The sequence below is a fragment of the Silurus meridionalis genome, chromosome 2 (genome assembly GCF_014805685.1).
Source record: "Silurus meridionalis isolate SWU-2019-XX chromosome 2, ASM1480568v1, whole genome shotgun sequence".
Lineage (NCBI taxonomy): Eukaryota > Metazoa > Chordata > Actinopteri > Siluriformes > Siluridae > Silurus > Silurus meridionalis.
In genome coordinates, this window is record NC_060885.1 from 298,398 (window position 1) to 314,222 (window position 15,825).

Below are 15,825 nucleotides of genomic sequence, written 5' to 3' on the forward strand. Positions count from 1 at the left end.
TGTTGTCAGCAACATTGTCAACGGGGCTACAGAATGGAGCGATGTTATCGGCGGGCTAGAGAGTGGTGCAACGCCATCTCCTGGGCTAGTGCGCAGAGTGACATCATCAGTGAGGCTCGGAAGCTGAGCGAAGACTTTAGCATGGCAGGCGGGTTGGGAGACATTTTCAGAAGAGCAGGCAGGCTGGGGAACATTCTCAGCAACGCAGCAGGACAAGGAGTCAAAGGCTGACAGGCTTATAAGCCTGCTTGGCACAAAGGCATACTGGGGGGCATGCTCCGCAGGGCAGACAGGCCCGGCGGTGATCTCGGCAGGCCGGAAAGTTGGTCAACATCTCCAGCCAAAGAGGAAGTCTGTGTGATGCTCCTGGCAGTAATGCAGGCATTGCTGGTCCCACGTGCTGGGTTTAGAGGCTGGCCAACGCCCCCAGCGGGACTCAGAGGCTTGGGAACAGGTTTGTTGCTAGGCTGGTCAATCAGGAGCTTGAACGGGTAGCTCGAACAGCTGGGACCCTGGGCATCCCAAACAGCCATGGCCCACTTAGGGGCTTTGCCCGATAGGAAGGAGAGGATGTAGTTTATCTTCACCTGGTCTGTCAGGAAGTAAAAACAGTCTTCCATACACCATCTGCATTGAATCGTGGCGCTCGCGATCGAATTCGATCCATGGTCGCTCAGGGAAATGTGGGGGTTCTAGGTGTTTGCCACGGTAGGTGAGAAGAGCCTGACGGTTTTGTGCTTCTGAGGATTTTGTGGATCCATGTTTTGGCCAGATTATTGTGTCAGTGAGCCTACCAGCTGGTGGGACCCAAAAGCAGGACAACGACAGGGATTTTTCTAAACATAGAGTCTTTAATGAAACCAGTAGAAAGGCTTCCGGATATAGTAGTCAGCTTCAAAATGTAATGTAGTACAACATCCTTTTAAGAACATGGTGTATTTAAAAGACCAGAATATTAGTTTAACATTTACATACAAAATGACTTCTAAAAATCTTAGGTTAAATATAACATGATGTTTATATTTTTCATTGAAAAAAAGAAATACCATTTCAGTTGTTATAAACAAAAGTTTAAAAGTTGTACAATGGCAAGTTCTTTAAACTCACTTAAAACCTCATTCGTTCTCTTTCCATCTCCAGCTCAACACTTTGCTCAATAACCCTGATGCAGCCTCATTTGAACCCAAGAACTCTTTCTTCGTGTAAGTTCAAAGCTTTATACTTTGTCCTCTGAAAATCAATTCTGTAATTCTTATTGCAAATTGAATTGTGTTGTGATGTATGTGCTTTCTTTTATTGGTAACAGGAGCTCAGGAAACCAGGTTAATGGTAGCATGGAGTACCACTTCAAGATGGAGACACCAAAACACCAGCAGCTTTCCTCAGTAGGCTCATGACACAGAATGGTATGCCACAATAACTTCTTGAATCACACGCTATGCTACTTTCAGTTGTGAATCACAGCAGGTTTAATGGACCGAACAAGTTACAAAATTGTTTTGTTTGCAGCGTCGACTACAACGGCTTCTCCTTCAACTGCAGGAACTGTTGTTCTGACATCAGCAGCAACTCCGTCAGTAATGTAGGTTCGGTTCCAGATGGTGCCCGGTATTAAATATGGATATTTTTATCTTGATTGTGTGAAAATAATGATAAAATATTTAATCTTTTCAGACCTGGATCAGCTGTAGTTCAGACCTTGATGGTCTTTAACTTCTCCTCTCTTGTTCCAACTGAGAATATGGTCATCAATGCAACTCAATCTCTACTGAGTGCTCGACTCTCAAATCTTACTGATGCTGTTACAGTGCTGAACTTCACCTATGCAAGTATGTCTGCTTTCTTCTTACAAAACATTTATATAAAATACAAATCATTGTCTCATCACCATGAACATTATCAGCTCTTCTAAATCACATTTGTTTTGTTCTACAGAAATTTCAGACACGACCTTTGCAGTCAACTTCACGTTTCTCATCAGTAACATCAGCATTCCAGTGAACACCTCCCTCACCAATGACACCTACACAGAAGTGCAGAGGATCGTCAATAAGAATGTGAGTGAGCATGACCGTCGCCTTACAGTGCTGTTATATATTCAGAGATGGGTTCAAATCAAATCAAATCAAATCAAATCAAATTTTATTCATCACATACACATACATACAGGGCACGACATGCAGTGAAATGCTTTATACGACGGTCCGGCAAGAGGGAAATAGGGTGGGAGAAAGAAAAAGCAGATAAATAAAGTATAAAACTATATAAAATAAAATATAAGATATAAAGGATAAATAAAGATATGTATGTGAACAAAGAGAAAAATGTATATACAAGAAAATCCTTATGGCAGTAGACAGTGAAACAGTAAACAATGTGTACCAAAGTGTAAACAATAGACAATTTTAGTGGTGGGTTGTCCATAAAGTGTCCGTGTGCAGTATGGTGTGGTGTAAGGGTCCGTAAGTGTCCGTGTGTATAGAGTGTCCATGAAGTGTCCGTGTGCAGAATGGTGTGGTATAAAATAAATAAAATATAAAGTGCACTTTGCTGTGCAAGTCCAGAGTTTAAAGTGTCGTGGTGCGAAAGGTGAGATCTGTTCAGAGAAGAAGTGTGATGATGGAGAGAGTGGACCAGCTTTAGATCCTGGGTGTTTCCTGGTTTAAACACCGAATGGGTTGAAAACAGTTGAAGACTTGGAATAAAATTCTTTCAAAAATATGGCAATCCCTTGACACCGACACAGACTGACACAGAATATCGGTTCCTTGGGGCCGGAAAGGCCTGATAAAGAGCAGGGTGAGTCTGCTGGAGGCTGCATTCAGGGCTGGTCCTGGTGCGCACCCAGACGTTCTGGCCGACGTGAATGGGCGGAGCGGCGCCTCCCGAAAGGCCTGAGCGGCACTTGTGATCAGAGCGACGTTTTCTGCGTGGCTCAGAAACATAAATATGTTGTCAGCGACATTGTCAACGGACTAGAGAATGGAGCGATGTTATCGGTGGGGCTAGAGAGTGGTGCAACGCCATCTGCTGGGCTAGTGTGCAGAGTGACATCATCAGTGAGGCTCGGAAGCTGAGCGAAGACTTTAGCATGGCAGGCGGGTTGGGAGACATTCTCAGAAGAGCAGGCAGGCTGGGGAACATTCTCAGCAACGCAGCAGGACGAGGAGTCAAAGGCTGACAGGCTCATGAGCCTGCTTGGCACAAAGGCATACTGGGGGGCACGCTCCGCAGGGCAGACAGGCCCGGCGGTGATCTCGGCAGGCCAGGAAAGTTGGTCAACATCTCCAGCCAAAGAGGAAGTCTGTGTGATGCTCCTGGCAGTAATGCAGGCATTGCTGGTCCCCCGTGCAGGGTTCAGAGGCTGGCCAATGCCCCCAGCGGGACTCAGAGGCTTGGGAACAGGTTTGTTGCTAGGCTGGTCAATCAGGAGCTTGAACGGGTAGCTCGAACAGCTGGGACCCTGGGCATCCCAAACAGCCATGGCCCACTTAGGGGCTTTGCCCGATAGGAAGGAGATGATGTAGTTTATCTTCACCTGGTCTGTCAGGAAGTAAAAACAGTCTTCCATACACCATCTGCATTGAATCGTGGCGCTCTGCGATCGAATTCGATCCATGGTCGCTCAGGGAAATGTGGGGGTTCTAGGTGTTTGCCACGGTAGGTGAGAAGAGCCTGACGGTTTTGTGCTTCTGAGGATTTTGTGGATCCATGTTTTGGCCAGATTATTGTGTCAGTGAGCCTACCAGCTGGTGGGACCCAAAAGCAGGACAACGACAGGATTTTTCTAAACATAGAGTCTTTATTGGAACCAGTAGAAAGGCTTCCGGAGACAGTAGTCAGCTTCAAAATGTAATGTAGTACAACATCCTTTTAAGAACATGGTGTATTTAAAAGATCAGAATATTAGTTTAACATTTATATATAAAATGACTTCTAAAAATCTTAGGTTAAATATAACATGATGTTTATATTTTTCATTGAAAAAAAGAAATAACATTTCAGTTGTTATAAACAAAAGTTTAAAAGTTGTACAATGGCAAGTTTTTTAAACTCACTTAAAACCTCATTCGTTCTCGTTCCATCTTCAGCTCAACACTTTGCTCAATAACCCTGATGCAGCCTCATTTGAACCCAAGAACTCTTTCTTCGTGTAAGTTCAAAGCTTTATCCTTTTCTCCTCTGAAAATCAATTCTGTAATTCTTATTGCAAATTGAATTGTGTTGTGATGTATGTGCTTTCTTTTATTGGTAACAGGAGCTCAGGAAACCAGGTTAATGGTAGCATGGAGTACCACTTCCAAGATGGAGACACCAAAACACCAGCAGCTTTCCTCAGTAGGCTCATGACACAGAATGGTATGCCACAATAACTTCTTGAATCACACGCTATGCTACTTTCAGTTGTGAATCACAGCAGGTTTAATGGACCGAACAAGTTACAAAATTGTTTTGTTTGCAGCGTCGACTACAACGGCTTCTCCTTCAACTGCAGGAACTGTTGTTCTGACATCAGCAGCAACTCCGTCAGTAATGTAGGTTCGGTTCCAGATGGTGCCCGGTATTAAATATGGATATTTTTATCTTGATTGTGTGAAAATAATGATAAAATATTTAATCTTTTCAGACCTGGATCAGCTGTAGTTCAGACCTTGATGGTCTATAACTTCTCCTCTCTTGTTCCAACTGAGAATATGGTCATCAATGCAACTCAATCTCTACTGAGTGCTCGACTCTCAAATCTTACTGATGCTGTTACAGTGCTGAACTTCACCTATGCAAGTATGTCTGCTTTCTTCTTACAAAACATTTATATAAAATACAAATCATTGTCTCATCACCATGAACATTATCAGCTCTTCTAAATCACATTTGTTTTGTTCTACAGAAATTTCAGACACGACCTTTGCAGTCAACTTCACGTTTCTCATCAGTAACATCAGCATTCCAGTGAACACCTCCCTCACCAATGACACCTACAAAGAGGTGCAGAGGATCGTCAATAAGAATGTGAGTGAGCATGACCGTGCGCCTTACAGTGCTGTTATATATTCAGAGATGGGTTGGAAACAGTTGAAGACTTGGAAAAAAATTCTTTCAAAAATATGCAATCCCTTGACACCGACACAGACTGACACAGAATATCGGTTCCTTGGGGCCGGGAAAGGCCTGATAAAGAGCAGGGTGAGTCTGCTGGAGGCTGCATTCAGGGGCTGGTCCCTGGTGCGCACCCAGACGTTCTGGCCGAGGTGAATGGGCGGAGCGGCGCCTCCCGAAAGGCCTGAGCGGCACTTGTGATCAGAGCGACGTTTTCTGCGTGGCTCAGAAACATAACTATGTTGTCAGCAACATTGTCAACGGGGCTACAGAATGGAGCGATGTTATCGGCGGGGCTAGAGAGTGGTGCAACGCCATCTGCTGGGCTAGTGTGCAGAGTGACATCATCAGTGAGGCTCGGAAGCTGAGCGAAGACTTTAGCATGGCAGGCGGGTTGGGAGACATTTTCAGAAGAGCAGGCAGGCTGGGGAACATTCTCAGCAATGCAGCAGGACAAGGAGTCAAAGGCTGACAGGCTTATAAGCCTGCTTGGCACAAAGGCATACTGGGGGGCATGCTCCGCAGGGCAGACAGGCCCGGCGGTGATCTCGGCAGGCCGGGAAAGTTGGTCAACATCTCCAGCCAAAGAGGAAGTCTGTGTGATGCTCCTGGCAGTAATGCAGGCATTGCTGGTCCCACGTGCTGGGTTTAGAGGCTGGCCAACGCCCCCAGCGGGACTCAGAGGCTTGGGAACAGGTTTGTTGCTAGGCTGGTCAATCAGGAGCTTGAACGGGTAGCTCGAACAGCTGGGACCCTGGGCATCCCAAACAGCCATGGCCCACTTAGGGGCTTTGCCCGATAGGAAGGAGAGGATGTAGTTTATCTTCACCTGGTCTGTCAGGAAGTAAAAACAGTCTTCCATACACCATCTGCATTGAATCGTAGCGCTCCGCGATCGGAATTCGATCCATGGTCGCTCAGGGGAAATGTGGGGGTTCTAGGTGTTTGCCACGGTAGGTGAGAAGAGCCTGACGGTTTTGTGCTTCTGAGGATTTTGTGGATCCATGTTTTGGCCAGATTATTGTGTCAGTGAGCCTACCAGCTGGTGGGACCCAAAAGCAGGACAACGACAGGGATTTTTCTAAACATAGAGTCTTTAATGAAACCAGTAGAAAGGCTTCCGGATATAGTAGTCAGCTTCAAAATGTAATGTAGTACAACATCCTTTTAAGAACATGGTGTATTTAAAAGACCAGAATATTAGTTTAACATTTACATACAAAATGACTTCTAAAAATCTTAGGTTAAATATAACATGATGTTTATATTTTTCATTGAAAAAAAGAAATACCATTTCAGTTGTTATAAACAAAAGTTTAAAAGTTGTACAATGGCAAGTTCTTTAAACTCACTTAAAACCTCATTCGTTCTCTTTCCATCTCCAGCTCAACACTTTGCTCAATAACCCTGATGCAGCCTCATTTGAACCCAAGAACTCTTTCTTCGTGTAAGTTCAAAGCTTTATACTTTTGTCCTCTGAAAATCAATTCTGTAATTCTTATTGCAAATTGAATTGTGTTGTGATGTATGTGCTTTCTTTTATTGGTAACAGGAGCTCAGGAAACCAGGTTAATGGTAGCATGGAGTACCACTTCCAAGATGGAGACACCAAAACACCAGCAGCTTTCCTCAGTAGGCTCATGACACAGAATGGTATGCCACAATAACTTCTTGAATCACACGCTATGCTACTTTCAGTTGTGAATCACAGCAGGTTTAATGGACCGAACAAGTTACAAAATTGTTTCGTTTGCAGCGTCGACTACAACGGCTTCTCCTTCAACTGCAGGAACTGTTGTTCTGACATCAGCAGCAACTCCGTCAGTAATGTAGGTTCGGTTCGAAGGTGCCCGGTATTAAATATGGATATTTTATCTTGATTGTGTGAAAATAATGATAAAATATTTAATCTTTTCAGACCTGGATCAGCTGTAGTTCAGACCTTGATGGTCTTTAACTTCTCCTCTCTTGTTCCAACTGAGAATATGGTCATCAATGCAACTCAATCTCTACTGAGTGCTCGACTCTCAAATCTTACTGATGCTGTTACAGTGCTGAACTTCACCTATGCAAGTATGTCTGCTTTCTTCTTACAAAACATTTATATAAAATACAAATCATTGTCTCATCACCATGAACATTATCAGCTCTTCTAAATCACATTTGTTTTGTTCTACAGAAATTTCAGACACGACCTTTGCAGTCAACTTCACGTTTCTCATCAGTAACATCAGCATTCCAGTGAACACCTCCCTCACCAATGACACCTACACAGAAGTGCAGAGGATCGTCAATAAGAATGTGAGTGAGCATGACCGTGCGCCTTACAGTGCTGTTATATATTCAGAGATGGGTTCAAATCAAATCAAATCAAATCAAATCAAATTTTATTCATCACATACACATACATACAGGGCACGACATGCAGTGAAATGCTTTATACGACGGTCCGGCAAGAGGAAATAGGGTGGGAGAAAGAAAAAGCAGATAAATAAAGTATAAAACTATATAAAATAAAATATAAGATATAAAGGATAAATAAAGATATGTATGTGAACAAAGAGAAAAATGTATATACAAGAAAATCCTTATGGCAGTAGACAGTGAAACAGTAAACAATGTGTACCAAAGTGTAAACAATAGACAATTTTAGTGGTGGGTTGTCCATAAAGTGTCCGTGTGCAGTATGGTGTGGTGTAAGGGTCCGTAAGTGTCCGTGTGCGGTATAGAGTGTCCATGAAGTGTCCGTGTGCAGAATGGTGTGGTATAAAATAAATAAATATAAAGTGCACTTTGCTGTGCAAGTCCAGAGTTTAAAGTGTCGTGGTGCGAAGGTGAGATCTGTTCAGAGAAGAAGTGTGATGATGGAGAGTGGACCAGCTTTAGATCCTGGGTGTTTCCTGGTTTAAACACCGAATGGGTTGAAAACAGTTGAAGACTTGGAATAAAATTCTTTCAAAAATATGGCAATCCCTTGACACCGACACAGACTGACACAGAATATCGGTTCCTTGGGGCCGGGAAAGGCCTGATAAAGAGCAGGGTGAGTCTGCTGGAGGCTGCATTCAGGGGCTGGTCCCTGGTGCGCACCCAGACGTTCTGGCCGACGTGAATGGGCGGAGCGGCGCCTCCCGAAAGGCCTGAGCGGCACTTGTGATCAGAGCGACGTTTTCTGCGTGGCTCAGAAACATAAATATGTTGTCAGCGACATTGTCAACGGGACTAGAGAATGGAGCGATGTTATCGGTGGGGCTAGAGAGTGGTGCAACGCCATCTGCTGGGCTAGTGTGCAGAGTGACATCATCAGTGAGGCTCGGAAGCTGAGCGAAGACTTTAGCATGGCAGGCGGGTTGGGAGACATTCTCAGAAGAGCAGGCAGGCTGGGGAACATTCTCAGCAACGCAGCAGGACGAGGAGTCAAAGGCTGACAGGCTCATGAGCCTGCTTGGCACAAAGGCATACTGGGGGGCACGCTCCGCAGGGCAGACAGGCCCGGCGGTGATCTCGGCAGGCCAGGAAAGTTGGTCAACATCTCCAGCCAAAGAGGAAGTCTGTGTGATGCTCCTGGCAGTAATGCAGGCATTGCTGGTCCCCCGTGCAGGGTTCAGAGGCTGGCCAATGCCCCCAGCGGGACTCAGAGGCTTGGGAACAGGTTTGTTGCTAGGCTGGTCAATCAGGAGCTTGAACGGGTAGCTCGAACAGCTGGGACCCTGGGCATCCCAAACAGCCATGGCCCACTTAGGGGCTTTGCCCGATAGGAAGGAGAGGATGTAGTTTATCTTCACCTGGTCTGTCAGGAAGTAAAAACAGTCTTCCATACACCATCTGCATTGAATCGTAGCGCTCTGCGATCGGAATTCGATCCATGGTCGCTCAGGGGAAATGTGGGGGTTCTAGGTGTTTGCCACGGTAGGTGAGAAGAGCCTGACGGTTTTGTGCTTCTGAGGATTTTGTGGATCCATGTTTTGGCCAGATTATTGTGTCAGTGAGCCTACCAGCTGGTGGGACCCAAAAGCAGGACAACGACAGGGATTTTTCTAAACATAGAGTCTTTATTGGAACCAGTAGAAAGGCTTCCGGAGACAGTAGTCAGCTTCAAAATGTAATGTAGTACAACATCCTTTTAAGAACATGGTGTATTTAAAAGATCAGAATATTAGTTTAACATTTATATATAAAATGACTTCTAAAAATCTTAGGTTAAATATAACATGATGTTTATATTTTCATTGAAAAAGAAATAACATTTCAGTTGTTATAAACAAAAGTTTAAAAGTTGTACAATGGCAAGTTTTTTAAACTCACTTAAAACCTCATTCGTTCTCGTTCCATCTTCAGCTCAACACTTTGCTCAATAACCCTGATGCAGCCTCATTTGAACCCAAGAACTCTTTCTTCGTAAGTTCAAAGCTTTATCCTTTTCTCCTCTGAAAATCAATTCTGTAATTCTTATTGCAAATTGAATTGTGTTGTGATGTATGTGCTTTCTTTTATTGGTAACAGGAGCTCAGGAAACCAGGTTAATGGTAGCATGGAGTACCACTTCCAAGATGGAGACACCAAAACACCAGCAGCTTTCCTCAGTAGGCTCATGACACAGAATGGTATGCCACAATAACTTCTTGAATCACACGCTATGCTACTTTCAGTTGTGAATCACAGCAGGTTTAATGGACGAACAAGTTACAAAATTGTTTTGTTTGCAGCGTCGACTACAACGGCTTCTCCTTCAACTGCAGGAACTGTTGTTCTGACATCAGCAGCAACTCCGTCAGTAATGTAGGTTCGGTTCCAGATGGTGCCCGGTATTAAATATGGATATTTTTATCTTGATTGTGTGAAAATAATGATAAAATATTTAATCTTTTCAGACCTGGATCAGCTGTAGTTCAGACCTTGATGGTCTATAACTTCTCCTCTCTTGTTCCAACTGAGAATATGGTCATCAATGCAACTCAATCTCTACTGAGTGCTCGACTCTCAAATCTTACTGATGCTGTTACAGTGCTGAACTTCACCTATGCAAGTATGTCTGCTTTCTTCTTACAAAACATTTATATAAAATACAAATCATTGTCTCATCACCATGAACATTATCAGCTCTTCTAAATCACATTTGTTTTGTTCTACAGAAATTTCAGACACGACCTTTGCAGTCAACTTCACGTTTCTCATCAGTAACATCAGCATTCCAGTGAACACCTCCCTCACCAATGACACCTACAAAGAGGTGCAGAGGATCGTCAATAAGAATGTGAGTGAGCATGACCGTGCGCCTTACAGTGCTGTTATATATTCAGAGATGGGTTGGAAACAGTTGAAGACTTGGAAAAAATTCTTTCAAAATATGCAATCCCTTGACACCGACACAGACTGACACAGAATATCGGTTCCTTGGGGCCGGAAAGGCCTGATAAAGAGCAGGGTGAGTCTGCTGGAGGCTGCATTCAGGGCTGGTCCTGGTGCGCACCCAGACGTTCTGGCCGAGGTGAATGGGCGGAGCGGCGCCTCCCGAAAGGCCTGAGCGGCACTTGTGATCAGAGCGACGTTTTCTGCGTGGCTCAGAAACATAACTATGTTGTCAGCAACATTGTCAACGGGGCTACAGAATGGAGCGATGTTATCGGCGGGCTAGAGAGTGGTGCAACGCCATCTCCTGGGCTAGTGCGCAGAGTGACATCATCAGTGAGGCTCGGAAGCTGAGCGAAGACTTTAGCATGGCAGGCGGGTTGGGAGACATTTTCAGAAGAGCAGGCAGGCTGGGGAACATTCTCAGCAATGCAGCAGGACAAGGAGTCAAAGGCTGACAGGCTTATAAGCCTGCTTGGCACAAAGGCATACTGGGGGGCATGCTCCGCAGGGCAGACAGGCCCGGCGGTGATCTCGGCAGGCCGGAAAGTTGGTCAACATCTCCAGCCAAAGAGGAAGTCTGTGTGATGCTCCTGGCAGTAATGCAGGCATTGCTGGTCCCACGTGCTGGGTTTAGAGGCTGGCCAACGCCCCCAGCGGGACTCAGAGGCTTGGGAACAGGTTTGTTGCTAGGCTGGTCAATCAGGAGCTTGAACGGGTAGCTCGAACAGCTGGGACCCTGGGCATCCCAAACAGCCATGGCCCACTTAGGGGCTTTGCCCGATAGGAAGGAGAGGATGTAGTTTATCTTCACCTGGTCTGTCAGGAAGTAAAAACAGTCTTCCATACACCATCTGCATTGAATCGTGGCGCTCGCGATCGGAATTCGATCCATGGTCGCTCAGGGGAAATGTGGGGGTTCTAGGTGTTTGCCACGGTAGGTGAGAAGAGCCTGACGGTTTTGTGCTTCTGAGGATTTTGTGGATCCATGTTTTGGCCAGATTATTGTGTCAGTGAGCCTACCAGCTGGTGGGACCCAAAAGCAGGACAACGACAGGGATTTTTCTAAACATAGAGTCTTTAATGAAACCAGTAGAAAGGCTTCCGGATATAGTAGTCAGCTTCAAAATGTAATGTAGTACAACATCCTTTTAAGAACATGGTGTATTTAAAAGACCAGAATATTAGTTTAACATTTACATACAAAATGACTTCTAAAAATCTTAGGTTAAATATAACATGATGTTTATATTTTTCATTGAAAAAAAGAAATACCATTTCAGTTGTTATAAACAAAAGTTTAAAAGTTGTACAATGGCAAGTTCTTTAAACTCACTTAAAACCTCATTCGTTCTCTTTCCATCTCCAGCTCAACACTTTGCTCAATAACCCTGATGCAGCCTCATTTGAACCCAAGAACTCTTTCTTCGTGTAAGTTCAAAGCTTTATACTTTTGTCCTCTGAAAATCAATTCTGTAATTCTTATTGCAAATTGAATTGTGTTGTGATGTATGTGCTTTCTTTTATTGGTAACAGGAGCTCAGGAAACCAGGTTAATGGTAGCATGGAGTACCACTTCCAAGATGGAGACACCAAAACACCAGCAGCTTTCCTCAGTAGGCTCATGACACAGAATGGTATGCCACAATAACTTCTTGAATCACACGCTATGCTACTTTCAGTTGTGAATCACAGCAGGTTTAATGGACCGAACAAGTTACAAAATTGTTTTGTTTGCAGCGTCGACTACAACGGCTTCTCCTTCAACTGCAGGAACTGTTGTTCTGACATCAGCAGCAACTCCGTCAGTAATGTAGGTTCGGTTCGAAGGTGCCCGGTATTAAATATGGATATTTTATCTTGATTGTGTGAAAATAATGATAAAATATTTAATCTTTTCAGACCTGGATCAGCTGTAGTTCAGACCTTGATGGTCTTTAACTTCTCCTCTCTTGTTCCAACTGAGAATATGGTCATCAATGCAACTCAATCTCTACTGAGTGCTCGACTCTCAAATCTTACTGATGCTGTTACAGTGCTGAACTTCACCTATGCAAGTATGTCTGCTTTCTTTTTACAAAACATTTATATAAAATACAAATCATTGTCTCATCACCATGAACATTATCAGCTCTTCTAAATCACATTTGTTTTGTTCTACAGAAATTTCAGACACGACCTTTGCAGTCAACTTCACGTTTCTCATCAGTAACATCAGCATTCCAGTGAACACCTCCCTCACCAATGACACCTACACAGAAGTGCAGAGGATCGTCAATAAGAATGTGAGTGAGCATGACCGTGCGCCTTACAGTGCTGTTATATATTCAGAGATGGGTTCAAATCAAATCAAATCAAATCAAATCAAATTTTATTCATCACATACACATACATACAGGGCACGACATGCAGTGAAATGCTTTATACGACGGTCCGGCAAGAGGGAAATAGGGTGGGGAGAAAGAAAAAAAGCAGATAAATAAAGTATAAAAACTATATAAAATAAAATATAAGATATAAAGGATAAATAAAGATATGTATGTGAACAAAGAGAAAAATGTATATACAAGAAAATCCTTATGGCAGTAGACAGTGAAACAGTAAACAATGTGTACCAAAGTGTAAACAATAGACAATTTTAGTGGTGGGTTGTCCATAAAGTGTCCGTGTGCAGTATGGTGTGGTGTAAGGGTCCGTAAGTGTCCGTGTGCGGTATAGAGTGTCCATGAAGTGTCCGTGTGCAGAATGGTGTGGTATAAAATAAATAAAATATAAAGTGCACTTTGCTGTGCAAGTCCAGAGTTTAAAGTGTCGTGGTGCGAAAGGTGAGATCTGTTCAGAGAAGAAGTGTGATGATGGAGAGAGTGGACCAGCTTTAGATCCTGGGTGTTTCCTGGTTTAAACACCGAATGGGTTGAAAACAGTTGAAGACTTGGAATAAAATTCTTTCAAAATATGGCAATCCCTTGACACCGACACAGACTGACACAGAATATCGGTTCCTTGGGGCCGGAAAGGCCTGATAAAGAGCAGGGTGAGTCTGCTGGAGGCTGCATTCAGGGCTGGTCCTGGTGCGCACCCAGACGTTCTGGCCGACGTGAATGGGCGGAGCGGCGCCTCCCGAAAGGCCTGAGCGGCACTTGTGATCAGAGCGACGTTTTCTGCGTGGCTCAGAAACATAAATATGTTGTCAGCGACATTGTCAACGGACTAGAGAATGGAGCGATGTTATCGGTGGGGCTAGAGAGTGGTGCAACGCCATCTGCTGGGCTAGTGTGCAGAGTGACATCATCAGTGAGGCTCGGAAGCTGAGCGAAGACTTTAGCATGGCAGGCGGGTTGGGAGACATTCTCAGAAGAGCAGGCAGGCTGGGGAACATTCTCAGCAACGCAGCAGGACGAGGAGTCAAAGGCTGACAGGCTCATGAGCCTGCTTGGCACAAAGGCATACTGGGGGGCACGCTCCGCAGGGCAGACAGGCCCGGCGGTGATCTCGGCAGGCCAGGAAAGTTGGTCAACATCTCCAGCCAAAGAGGAAGTCTGTGTGATGCTCCTGGCAGTAATGCAGGCATTGCTGGTCCCCCGTGCAGGGTTCAGAGGCTGGCCAATGCCCCCAGCGGGACTCAGAGGCTTGGGAACAGGTTTGTTGCTAGGCTGGTCAATCAGGAGCTTGAACGGGTAGCTCGAACAGCTGGGACCCTGGGCATCCCAAACAGCCATGGCCCACTTAGGGGCTTTGCCCGATAGGAAGGAGATGATGTAGTTTATCTTCACCTGGTCTGTCAGGAAGTAAAAACAGTCTTCCATACACCATCTGCATTGAATCGTAGCGCTCTGCGATCGGAATTCGATCCATGGTCGCTCAGGGGAAATGTGGGGGTTCTAGGTGTTTGCCACGGTAGGTGAGAAGAGCCTGACGGTTTTGTGCTTCTGAGGATTTTGTGGATCCATGTTTTGGCCAGATTATTGTGTCAGTGAGCCTACCAGCTGGTGGGACCCAAAAGCAGGACAACGACAGGATTTTTCTAAACATAGAGTCTTTATTGGAACCAGTAGAAAGGCTTCCGGAGACAGTAGTCAGCTTCAAAATGTAATGTAGTACAACATCCTTTTAAGAACATGGTGTATTTAAAAGATCAGAATATTAGTTTAACATTTATATATAAAATGACTTCTAAAAATCTTAGGTTAAATATAACATGATGTTTATATTTTTCATTGAAAAAAAGAAATAACATTTCAGTTGTTATAAACAAAAGTTTAAAAGTTGTACAATGGCAAGTTTTTTAAACTCACTTAAAACCTCATTCGTTCTCGTTCCATCTTCAGCTCAACACTTTGCTCAATAACCCTGATGCAGCCTCATTTGAACCCAAGAACTCTTTCTTCGTGTAAGTTCAAAGCTTTATCCTTTTCTCCTCTGAAAATCAATTCTGTAATTCTTATTGCAAATTGAATTGTGTTGTGATGTATGTGCTTTCTTTTATTGGTAACAGGAGCTCAGGAAACCAGGTTAATGGTAGCATGGAGTACCACTTCCAAGATGGAGACACCAAAACACCAGCAGCTTTCCTCAGTAGGCTCATGACACAGAATGGTATGCCACAATAACTTCTTGAATCACACGCTATGCTACTTTCAGTTGTGAATCACAGCAGGTTTAATGGACCGAACAAGTTACAAAATTGTTTTGTTTGCAGCGTCGACTACAACGGCTTCTCCTTCAACTGCAGGAACTGTTGTTCTGACATCAGCAGCAACTCCGTCAGTAATGTAGGTTCGGTTCCAGATGGTGCCCGGTATTAAATATGGATATTTTTATCTTGATTGTGTGAAAATAATGATAAAATATTTAATCTTTTCAGACCTGGATCAGCTGTAGTTCAGACCTTGATGGTCTTTAACTTCTCCTCTCTTGTTCCAACTGAGAATATGGTCATCAATGCAACTCAATCTCTACTGAGTGCTCGACTCTCAAATCTTACTGATGCTGTTACAGTGCTGAACTTCACCTATGCAAGTATGTCTGCTTTCTTCTTACAAAACATTTATATAAAATACAAATCATTGTCTCATCACCATGAACATTATCAGCTCTTCTAAATCACATTTGTTTTGTTCTACAGAAATTTCAGACACGACCTTTGCAGTCAACTTCACGTTTCTCATCAGTAACATCAGCATTCCAGTGAACACCTCCCTCACCAATGACACCTACAAAGAGGTGCAGAGGATCGTCAATAAGAATGTGAGTGAGCATGACCGTGCGCCTTACAGTGCTGTTATATATTCAGAGATGGGTTGGAAACAGTTGAAGACTTGGAAAAAAATTCTTTCAAAAATATGCAATCCCTTGACACCGACACAGACTGACACAGAA

The 15,825-nt window shown here is 44.1% G+C and overlaps 2 protein-coding genes across 2 annotated transcripts in view; both read left to right on the plus strand.

Moving 5' to 3' along the window:
- Positions 1-1,354: 1,354 nt before the first annotated feature.
- LOC124396914 lies at positions 1,355-9,528 on the plus strand. The gene is made up of 15 exons (XM_046866302.1): positions 1,355-1,406; positions 1,510-1,582; positions 1,675-1,829; positions 1,936-2,057; positions 4,092-4,153; positions 4,259-4,359; positions 4,463-4,535; positions 4,628-4,782; positions 4,889-5,010; positions 6,483-6,544; positions 6,650-6,750; positions 6,854-6,926; positions 7,016-7,170; positions 7,277-7,398; positions 9,436-9,528. The coding sequence occupies exons 1-15, from the start codon at positions 1,394-1,396 to the stop codon at positions 9,526-9,528; spliced, it is 1,482 nt and encodes a 493-aa protein (XP_046722258.1). The 5' UTR covers positions 1,355-1,393.
- A 53-nt stretch (positions 9,529-9,581) lies between these two features.
- Positions 9,582-15,825, plus strand: part of LOC124396922 — a 28,548-nt gene continuing 22,304 nt past the window's right edge. The window contains exons 1-14 of the mRNA XM_046866313.1: positions 9,582-9,701; positions 9,804-9,876; positions 9,969-10,123; positions 10,230-10,351; positions 11,816-11,877; positions 11,983-12,083; positions 12,187-12,259; positions 12,349-12,503; positions 12,610-12,731; positions 14,775-14,836; positions 14,942-15,042; positions 15,146-15,218; positions 15,311-15,465; positions 15,572-15,693. Coding sequence (XP_046722269.1) covers positions 9,629-9,701; positions 9,804-9,876; positions 9,969-10,123; positions 10,230-10,351; positions 11,816-11,877; positions 11,983-12,083; positions 12,187-12,259; positions 12,349-12,503; positions 12,610-12,731; positions 14,775-14,836; positions 14,942-15,042; positions 15,146-15,218; positions 15,311-15,465; positions 15,572-15,693 — 1,449 coding nt within the window. The 5' untranslated portion in view covers positions 9,582-9,628. The remainder of the gene's footprint in view (positions 9,702-9,803; positions 9,877-9,968; positions 10,124-10,229; positions 10,352-11,815; positions 11,878-11,982; positions 12,084-12,186; positions 12,260-12,348; positions 12,504-12,609; positions 12,732-14,774; positions 14,837-14,941; positions 15,043-15,145; positions 15,219-15,310; positions 15,466-15,571; positions 15,694-15,825) is intronic.

Coding starts and splice junctions, on each gene's coding strand:
- LOC124396914 (XM_046866302.1), top strand. Junction 1,583..1,674: donor GCAGCAACTCCGTCAGTAAT/GTAGGTTCGGTT, acceptor TAATCTTTTCAG/ACCTGGATCAGCTGTAGTTC. Junction 6,751..6,853: donor TAGGCTCATGACACAGAATG/GTATGCCACAAT, acceptor TTTCGTTTGCAG/CGTCGACTACAACGGCTTCT.